Below are 10,881 nucleotides of genomic sequence, written 5' to 3' on the forward strand. Positions count from 1 at the left end.
TTGGGCTATCTGATTTGGGGATCCTCCAATTGAGTTTTATTCCTTGGGCCGTTTGATTTGGGCTGAGTTTTTATGTGTCAACACCTTTTAACCATTTTTTATTCTTGCCACAATTTTGTTTGATAAACATGCTGCAAATCATTTTTCTATCCTGTTTCATATATTTCCTTTCTTCTTGCGTTTAATTGAAACGATTTTCATAATTAGATGTGATGTCATGTTAAAATAGCTATTGATTATATGCGATTTGTAAACCGGACAGAAAGAATTCTAATTTTTCAATTTGTTGACAGAGTGTGAAGAAGACCTTGATTTTCTTCGGTCCAATGTTGACATGGCTTCAAAGAAAGTTGATATGTTGTGCGATCGCAATGTGTTAGATGGTATCGAAATCGGACCGAATATGAATGAAGCGGGACATGAATGAGAAGCGATGCTTGAAGGAGAGCTGGAAAACGACAATACAGTCGATAACTTGGAGCATTCATCATCCAAGGAGTTATTATTGGATTGCTCATTGGATGAAGAGGTTGGTTATCACTTTTCGAAATTTTAGGCTGAGACAGATATGGGGAATCCATAGTTTGAGGTCAGACAACTCTTTTGGTCAATGCAAGAGTTTCAAAATGTAGTGAGAACTTACGGAGCTTTGAATGGGTATGATGTAAGATTCAAACGATAGAACACGAGCTCAAGGAGTTTGCAAATTAGGGTGTAATTGGAGGATATGGGCTTCAAAATTGAATGAGACTGGTACAGTACAAGTGAAGTCTTATGTGCCTAATCACACATGCACACGGGCTAACACAATAGACATTATATCTTCTTGACCCAGAGATATATTGAGTTGTTTAAGATCTTGGCTAGAAAGCAAAATCTATTTTAGTGATCTTGAAAGAAGACCAGAAGATGGAGATAAGTAGAAATATTGCATGCAAGATGAGGAAATATGTGAAGGAATTGTTGTTTGGAAACATTACGGAACAATTTTGACTTCTAAGGTAGTTCGAAGTAATATGGGATCAATTGTGATAATAGCCCTCAACAAGCAAGTTTTTAAAGGCATCTACATATGCTTTAATGCTTGCGAGTTAGGGTTTACGAGTGGTTGCATGAAAGTGGTTGGTATTGACGAGTGCTATTTGCGAGGGTGTTTTGGGGAAATTAAGTTAACTGTAGTAGGGCATGATGCTAATGATTGTATCAATCCCATGGCATATGCTGATGTACAAAAGGAGAACACGCAATCTTGGAAGTCGTTCATGAAGTATCTGGCAGAGGACATTGAAATAGGCTACGGTAACAAGTGGACATTGATGACAGACGGGCAAAAAGGACTTCAAAATGTGTATGAAGAGTTATTCCCAAAGGTAGAATATCGCTTTTGTGTACGACATGTATACAAACCTTTTCAATGCAGGATTTAAAGGAAGAATTCTAAAGGATTTTATTTGGCATGCCACAAAGTCAACGTATGTCGCTAATACAAATGTGGATGCAAAAAATTCGTGAAGTGATCGAAGAGTATATAAGTGGTTAACAAAAAAGACACCTTTAGGAGTGAAGTCAATCACACTTTTCAGTGCGTTCGAAGTGTGACATTGTATTAAACAACGGATGTGAAGTTTTTAACAAAACAATGCTAGATGATATAGAGAAGTTGATTCTAAATATGCTTATGTCAAATCCTATATGCTTTTGTGATGGTAGTTAGGTTTGGGAAAATTATTTTGATTTACTAGATGTGTCGATGTTAAATTTTAATCTGACAAGTGATCCTAACAAGAGAATAGATTACTTGAGTTTTTGATGGTTTTTTATTTTTCTTTTCTATTACATTTAGGTTCCACTTAATATTGTTGTATCTATGGTGTCTAACTAATTTTGTGGGACATACTCTCTAATATTATGCACCTGAGCAAGTGTAGGAAAGAACCATGTACAAGAAATATAAATGGGTGACAATTGGTTCAACCAAGTGCAAATGTCATTGACTGTGTGTTTGCTTACCGACAGTGAATATAAAGTTGAAGCAATCCATATAATTCAAAGGGAATTCAGACTTAAATTAATAGACCGCAAAAGTTCTCACAACATACTAACAAAATACTACATAAGCTACATGAACTATATTAATTACATGACCTCCACAAGATATAAAATACAACAAGTTTAATGAATATTACATAAACATGGATCTTGACAACTCCAACAACGAGTCTTGACACGTTTTCATTGTTTGAAATAATTCAAGGAACGATTCTCTTTCCTTTTCGGTTGTCCTCTATAACTCTTTTTTCCATATGAACAATGACGTTGAAAGATATCTCTATCTCTAATTTTTCATAGATTTGAGCACACGACTTCAACATACTCAACAAATTTTCAATCAGGTCTATAGCCTTTTCCCTACTAGACGCATCTTCATCTTGCCAATTAAGATTACCACAATCAAAAGTACAGAAAAGGAACAATCGGCCTATGTTTGACGTACTTCTCTCCACCCCCATACATTCTCGATGCCCTAGCTACATTTTAGGCAACATTATTTTGTTGGACAATTCGACAAAAAATGCCCAAACTTCCTACAACTATGAGAAACGCCTCTGTTCTTCCCTACCATATCACTTCAAACATGGAAAAGGTAAACAATATAATTAGCAAATTGCATATACACTAAGCAAACATGGGAAATGTGAACAATGTAAAACATCCTACAACACGAATTTCAACATATTCAATTGATTTTTTGCAGCCATAAATTGAAAAATGTTTATGTTCATTCAACTATAATATTCTACAAAAGACTAAACTAAAATTCAGTATGGTCAGTAATTAGCTACACCTTGCGCGAAACTTGATTGGGTTCGTGTGACTTTCTTCGTATGTTCTGGGTTTTGGTAACTGGATTTTGATTGTGAAGTTTGGGGTGGATTCGAACAGGACTTTCTGTTGTGATGTTGGGGACGGTGAATCCCGGATTATAATTTCTTCCCAACGTGATCTAGGGTTCGAGAGAATTTGATTTTGGGGGAGAACGAAATGTGACTGAATCGTGTTGGAATGCTGGGTTTTGCTTTATTTGGGAATGAATCGTGTTTTAAAAGAAAAACGACTTGTACATGGAAGGAGTACGAACGCCGTTTGTTGCCACGTTTGCATTTTGTCCAGCCACTCGGGACGACCTCCAAATGGAAGTGTTATCAGTGATGGATGGAGAAAGGCTACTATAAGTTTAGTGGCCTTGCAAAGAAATCTGAAAGTGACCTTAACGTGACAAAGTACGAAGTTCAATGATCAATGAAACTTTTTACTCTGTGATTTTTATACGAGTCGCGTATAGCTTCTTTCTTTAATTTTGTAAAATGTAAAATTCGTTTTAATTACGATTCTTATAACATTTTTTGTTTTCTCTTTATACGCAGGTTTTAAAAAATATATATATTTTTATTAGAATCAAAATCTACAACATTTTATATTATCAATTGAACCCCCAGAATTGCCCATTTTCTTCACATATATTTTCTTCAGTCTCTCTTCGACCCTTATTTCAATTCTTAAGATGACAAAATCAGGTTTTTTAGAAACTCTCAAGTTTCATTACATTCAATTACTAAATTTTTAAGCTTGAATCAGATTAACGTAATTCTCTTAATTTAGAGTTTTGTTGGATATGGTAATTGTGATCTTATTTGTTTTCATTTCTTAACGAAATTAGAAGCTCATTTATTTTTCTTTTTTAGTTTTCTTAGTAAGGATTATGATTAGACTATTTTAACAGGTCCGAGTTCAATTTTGAATAGATGCTTAATTTGTATTCATTTTTGTGTGATTATTGAATGCAAATATTTTAATCAGGAATTTTGTAAAATCTGATTTGAGTTTTGTGAAATTTTTAATGAAAATGGATCTATAATAATGTAGCTTAAGAGTATAATGCCAAATGTTAGAATTTCATTGCATTTTGTAGGTTGAAGGTAATGGAGATAAATACGGTCAATGTTAATCACTATGCACTTTTGCCACCTAGAAAACGGCTTCTGGTAGGCTTGAAGAGATAGAATTCAGTTGAAATTCAATAAAAAAAAAAAAGAATTGAGAACAAATAGGCAAGTGAAGCAGACGATATTAATTTCATTTATTTACAAAGCACAATGGCTGTTAATTTACACAAGTGCTGGAGTGGTGAACAAGTAAAAGGAATGTGATGAGTACAGTTATAACAGTAAATTATGATCCCATACGTGGTGGAGTGGTGGACAAGTAAAAGGACCATTCCAGTACACACCTATACTAGAGTATGTCACCAGCTACCAGTAAACACATTCCCCCTCAAGCTGGAGTTTATTCATTAACTCCAAGCTTATCCTTGAGAAACAAGAATCTGGAATGAGCAAGTGGTTTGGTTAATAGATCTGCGGTTTGGTCTGATGATGGAATGTATTGTATCTTTAATTTCCCTTCAAAAACTTTATCTCTAACAAAATGTATATCTAATTCGATGTGTTTACTTCGAGCATGATAAACTGGATTAGAGGCTAATGCATTGGCACTTAGATTATCACACCACATGATAGGAGGTGAAGCAGGCTATAGCTTAATTTCTTTAAGCAACGACTCAACCCAAGTGATTTCAGCAAAGGCTTGTGCTAGTGCTCTGTACTCTGATTCAGCACTTGATCTCCCTACCACCTGTTGTTTCTTTGAAGACCAGGCCACCAAGGTATCTCCCAAATAAACACAGTAGCCGACTGTTGAACTTCTGTCATCAAGACACGACGCCCAATCCGCATCAGCAAACCCTGTGATGTCCATTATGTCACTCCTTTAGATCCATAGACCATGTTCAATTGTACCCTTTAGATACCTAAAAATCCTCTTTACTACATTCCAATGAGTCTCTGAAAGAGTTTGTAGAAATTGACACTCAACTTATTTACTGCAAAACTTATATCAGGTCGCGTATGTCCTAGGTACTGAAGTCCACCTATTGCACTTCTATATAAGAATGAATATACCATTTTCTCACCTTTATTCTTGGAGATGTACTTGCCTACTTTCATGGGCGTTGCACATGGTTTAAGGTGCTCAAAATTAAACCTTTTCAACAAGTCTTTTATGTACTTAACCTGAGTGAGATGCATTCCTGATTCATACCTCCTTAATTCAATTCCTAAAAATTAATGAAGTTCACCCATGTCCTTTAGTGTGAACTGTGCATTTAGTTTGTCAATGAAGCCTTGCAACACTTTGTGATCATTTCCAGTGATCACTATATCATCGACATATACCAAGTAAAAAATTACTTGCCTCTGATTCATATAAAAGGACGAAGAGTTGTCTGCTTTGGACTTGGTAAACATCCAGTCTAAAAGTGTTCTTTTTAAGCTTTATTACCATGCTCTAGGAGCTTGTTTGAGTCCTTAAAGAGCCTTTTCAAGTCTGCATACAAAGGTTGGATTGGCTTTGTCAATGAAACCTTCAGGCTGTTTCATAAACACTACTTCATTTAGCCTTCCATTCAAGAAAGCGTTGTTAATATCAACTTGTCTAACACTCCAACCCTTTGAGACAGCAAGTGATAAAATTATTCTTAGAGTAGAAGCCTTAACTACTAGACTAAAAGTTCCATGGAAATCAACACCTGAAGTTTGTAGGAACCCCTTTGCAACAAGCCTTACTTTATACTCCAACACTTTGCCTTCAATGTCCCGTTTAAGTCTAAATATCCATTTGTTTCCTATCACATTCTAATTGACCATAGGTGATACCAATTTCCAAGTTTTATTCCTTATCAAGGCTCTGTATTCATCCTCCATAGCTCCTCTCCAGTTATTGTTAGACAAGGGTTCAAGGACATCATTTGGTTCAGTCTTGCTTAGATCAATTATGTATTCTTTGCAACGAGTGGTGTACACTTTTGGTTTGAAAATTCTAGCTTTAGTTCTAGTAACCATAGGATGCTTAACATTCTGTCAACTCAGTTCTACCTCTCATTGATTTTGCTCAACATTCAATTCAATTTGCTCTGTCTCAATAGTCTACTCAGTTCTGCCTCTCATTGATTTTGCTCAACATTCAATTCAATTTGCTCTATCTCAATAGTAACAGTACCTTCTTGAATTTCCCTTTGACTGTGTTCATTTCTAGTTTCTGAATTATCATTCTCATTTACTTCAAGTACTTTTTCAAGCAATTTTAGTGGATCTGGACTGTGAGGTGTTGCTGGTTGAGTTGTATCAGATGAATACGTTGAATAAAGGTTAATAGGGATATTAAATGGTAAGCATTGAACAATAGTTTCAAGTTTTTGTGAGTTACTACTTTTGTTGAGAAAACCTGACTGAAATGAAAATTCCTCTTCATTGAAGACAACGTGCCTAGACAGGTATACACGACCAGTTGAACTAAGACACTTGTAATCTTTATATGAATTACTGAAACCAAGGAATACACATTTTGTAGAATGGAAACTGAACTTATGATCCTGGTAAGGTCTTAGATAGGGAAAGCAAGCACTACCAAACACTTTAAGTGACTTGTGGTCTGTTTGCTCATTATTTAAAACTTGACAAGGTGACTTCATTTGAAGAATCGGTGAAGGTAGTTTGTTAATGAGGTAAGTGGCTGTGTGAAATGACTCCCACCAATAATACAAGGACATGCTTGCTTGAGCAAGAAGAGTTAGGCCAGTTTCTGTAATGTGTTGACGTTTTCTTTCAGCTCTACCATTTTTGGGCTGAGGTGTGAAGACAGGAAAGTCGCATGTCGATCCCTGATTGTTGAGTTAATTCAATAAATGCCTTGAACTCACCTCTCCAATCTGACAGAAGTGCTTTAATTTTTCTATTAAACTTGTTCTCAACAAGATTTTTGAATTGAATAAATGAGTTCAAAGGTTTTGATTTGTTTCTCATAGAGTATATCTATGTGTACCTACTATAATCATCTATGAATAGAATGTAATACTTAAAACCAGAGGTTGATTGTAAAGGTGCTGGACCCCAAACATCCGTGTGTATCAAGTCATGCGAGGCTGATGCGTGTGAGGTAGATAGTTTAAAAGGCAGGGAATGTGCTTTGCCAAGTTGACAGGCATCACAAAAATGATTAGCCTCATTGACATCAAGTTTTTCATTGCAAAATTTAAGCACTTGAGACATCACAGGACCTAAAGGATGTCCAAGCCTCATGTCCCACAATTTCAATTTAGATTCATACTCTGTGGCACTTCTGGACTGGGCAACAAAAACTGAAGAGTTTGACTTATTTGAGTGGACTAACTTTGGACAAGGGAACCTATTAACTTGATCTGGGAGTTCAATCTGATACAACCCATCCTTAATCTTCCCTTCCAGCAACACCTCCTTCATCCCTTTGTCTTTAACAATACAAAAATTAGAATAAAATTTCATAAATACAGCATTATCAGATGTTAATTGTGAGACACTTAACAAATTCTTCTTGATAGAAGGTACTAACAAAACATTACTAAGAACCAAGGATTTGTTGTTCTGTGTGCTCAAGTGATTTGTGCCAATGTGAGAGTTGTGAAGTTTGTTACTATTACCAATAGCAAGACTTTCTTTACCACCATACTCATGTAGCTCAATCAGATTGCCCTTGTCAGCAGTGACATGATTGCTGGCACCTGAATCTGTAAACCAAGCTGGATCCGCAACGGTCCTAGAAGAGGCTATAAGAGCAAAGGGTTCTGAGGAGTTATTTTGATAGTGGTGATAAGGTTACTACCCATATACCTCTCATCATAACGGTTAAAGTATCTTGCTAGTAAATGGTTGTTCATCCCACAAATTTGGCATGTCCCTTTACTTGCAAAATGTTTGCCTTCTCTACCTCTATTTCTACCTCCCCTGTAGTTGTTGCTTCTACCACCATAGTTAAACCTTCTTCCTCTATTAGTATTTGAACTGTGAATGAAATATACTGAGGCTTCTCGTAAGTTAACTGAAGCCAGACCATTCTTTAGAGCACTAAGGTGTTCAATTCTACTCTCATAAGTCATGAGCACAAACTGCAATTCATGCCAGGAGATGGACTCTCTGTTGTTAATTTGAACTACTATAGGGGTATACTTTTCATCCAATCCAACTAGCGCTTGAGTAACAAGATCACTATGAGGAATGATCTTACCAGCAATTTCAAGGTTGTCTGCTAGTTGCTTGATTGTGTTGAGATATTGATCAACACTCATTGCTTCCTTTCTAGTCCTTTGAAGTTCATTGATGAGGAAGATGACCCTTGATTTGTTCATGACTCCGAAGCTCTCCTGAATAGCATTCCATGGATAGTAAGAGTTAGACGATCTCATTACTCTCATAGCAATTTCAGGAGACATTGACAAATACAACTAACCCATCAATAGTTGATCAGTAGACATTCACTTTCCATATTCAGCATTAGGAGCCATTTCGACTGTAACTCTAACAGAACCAGTAGTTTGTGCTGCTAGGAACTCTGCTAGACAGCTTTTGGTTCCTGTGATGAAACCTTCCAGATTATGTCCTTTGATGATTGGCATCACAACGTTCTTCCACAACAGAAAATTGTTTGTCAAGCTTCACTGGTGAAACTTGAGTCAAGCTTATCCCAAATGATGGCATCTAATTTCCTCCCAACATTGGAAGCATTAGTGTGTTAGAAGTTAGCGGAGTTGATTCTAAATTATCATCAGATCCGGTGTTAGCCATTGATGGCTCTGATACCAAGTAAAAATTCAATAAAAAACAGAATTGAGAACAAATAGGCAAGTGAAGAAGACAAGATTAATTTCATTTATTTATAAAGCACAATGGCTGTTAATTTATACAAATTATGAAGTGGTGAACAAGTAAAAGGAATGTGATGTACACCTGAAGAATCAGGAAAGTTACAACAATAAATCATGGTCCCATAAGTGTTGGAGAGGTGAACAAGTAAAATGACCATTCCAGTACACACACCCATACTGGAGTATGTCACCAGCTACCAATAAACATTTTAACAAATTCCGACGTTAATAATTATAGCAATACAAATAATAATCTATTGAGATCCCACTTGAGTAGCTCTAGTCATTTAAGTGAGGATATTGTTGAAGCCTCGAGATTGGCTGCTATGGAAGCAACAAAGTTACTGCTGAAGAGAAGGCTGCAAAAGCGCAAAGGCAATGGCTGTTGCCAAGAGCGCTTTGGAACTGGTCGACATTCTCTCAGAGGAGGCTTCTAGCAAAGAAAAAATCTGAAAAAGAATAAGACGAAGAAGCATGATCCTTTTCCAACAATTTACAATAAGCACAAAGGGTGTTAGAAATACCAAAACTGATGAAGAATTAGCCTGGAAATTGCATTCAGCCAACAAAAGCTCCCCCAGAATTTCAAAGAAATCCTCAAGTTCTGACTTGAAGAATTCCAAATGTAAGAGGGTCAAGAGGTTAACAACGAAGGTTCACAATGGAGGTTTTGCCTTGGATGGAAATCAGCCTTCTATGAGCAATGGGATTTGCCACGCGTTTTATATAACGTGATTTTATACCGCAAGCGCACGGTGTCAAGTTTTGTAGTATATTAAAGAATTGAAAAGTGTCGAACCCACAGGGATTGATATTCGAGTTCCACTGAGTACTATAATTGTGTCCGCGTTTATTTTATCTAGACAATCGAGTGTTAAATTAATATTTGATTTCTAAATTAGCGTCAATGAATTAAATAGTGCAATAAAAGTAAGGCAATTTCTAAAGATTAAATCAAATTTACGTAATGTCTAGGGAATGATTTCACCATATTCTCGACATAATTCTCAATCCCTATAGATATTTCTATCAAATATTTCCCAAATTCATAGGCAAGAATCCTAAATTAATTCTATTTCCCCCTCTCGAGCGTCAAATAGAACATATCTCTATATTTTAACCCCAATATCTCTATTCCGAATTAAATATATAAAGATTATCACGTACTTGGTTCTTGTTTTACCCTCAAAGATTCGTACTTTCTCTCGAAATCTACAAACCTAGGTTATATTGTTCTTAGATCACGCCTAAATTTCCCTCTCTCGAGCGTCAAATTTAAAACATCAATTCATTCAATTGGTGATCAGGCAAAAGAAAGCGTTAAGCAAGAACAATAAAAATTCAATTCTGGAAAATTAATTAGAAATACTATAAAGAAATCGAATCATGTCTCAAATAGGCTACATCAAACCCTAGATTTAATAACTTAGTTCATGATTGAAAAGAAGAACATGATAAAACACAAATTAAATTTCATGAAGAAGAGAAAGATAAGAAAAAACTCAGGTTGTTGCTCTATTTCTCCATCTTGTGGGGCTACATCAAACCCTAGATTTAATAACTTAGTTCATGATTGAAAAGAAGAACATGATAAAACACAAATTAAATTTCATGAAGAAGAGAAAGATAAGAAAAAACTCAGGTTGTTGCTCTATTTCTCCATCTTGTGGCTTGATTCTCAGTTTTTTTTCTTCTTCTTCTCCAAAATCGATTCGATCTTCTCTCAATTAGTGTATACCCTTACCTCCTTTCTTCAGCCATCCAACCCCTTTTCCTGTTCTTTTGCTGAGTATTTATATTTTCTAAGGGTCCTCAAGGGTTAGGGTGTGATTTTTGGGCCGAAAAAATACTTAAAAACCCGGATTTTACTGTTTTGGAAACGGGCGCCACTAGGTCTGGCGCCGTGCGCCCAATTCTCTACCGTTTTTTCTCTTCATTTTCCCACTCCAATCTTATTCAATACTTGCTTATTCATGCTCCATTTCATTGATCATCATTTTTGCTCATCACCGGCTCCCAATAGTGATATTTTCTTGAGAATTGTCCAAACTGCAAAACAACACTAACACACACATCAAAACGTTCAAAAA

General features: G+C 35.9%; 1 protein-coding gene and 1 long non-coding RNA gene across 2 annotated transcripts; both read right to left on the reverse strand.

The window, feature by feature from the left end:
• Positions 1-2,042: 2,042 nt before the first annotated feature.
• LOC111397191 lies at positions 2,043-3,186 on the reverse strand. The gene is made up of 2 exons (XR_002703196.1): positions 2,846-3,186; positions 2,043-2,627 (listed from the first exon to the last, which is right to left on the reverse strand). It is a non-coding gene; the product is annotated as an uncharacterized LOC111397191 (long non-coding RNA).
• A 1,404-nt stretch (positions 3,187-4,590) lies between these two features.
• Positions 4,591-5,400, reverse strand: LOC111397981 (uncharacterized mitochondrial protein AtMg00810-like). The gene is made up of 3 exons (XM_023024944.1): positions 5,292-5,400; positions 4,888-5,173; positions 4,591-4,825 (listed from the first exon to the last, which is right to left on the reverse strand). Exons 1-3 carry the CDS (start codon positions 5,398-5,400, stop codon positions 4,591-4,593), a joined length of 630 nt encoding a protein of 209 aa, XP_022880712.1.
• Positions 5,401-10,881: the final 5,481 nt, after the last annotated feature.

This window comes from Olea europaea, chromosome 7, assembly GCF_002742605.1.
Source record: "Olea europaea var. sylvestris chromosome 7, O_europaea_v1, whole genome shotgun sequence".
Lineage (NCBI taxonomy): Eukaryota > Viridiplantae > Streptophyta > Magnoliopsida > Lamiales > Oleaceae > Olea > Olea europaea.

Bases quoted from the DNA above. Each gene is read 5' to 3' on its own strand.
- LOC111397981 (XM_023024944.1), bottom strand. From the start codon at position 5,400: ATGGTAATAAAGCTTAAAAAGAACACTTTTAGACTGGATGTTTACCAA. The intron at 5,174-5,291 runs GTATATGTCGAT...ATTAATTTTTAG, and splicing joins GGCAAGTAATTTTTTACTTG to GAATTGAATTAAGGAGGTAT. The intron at 4,826-4,887 runs GTAGTAAAGAGG...ATGGATCTAAAG, and splicing joins TTTCAGAGACTCATTGGAAT to GAGTGACATAATGGACATCA.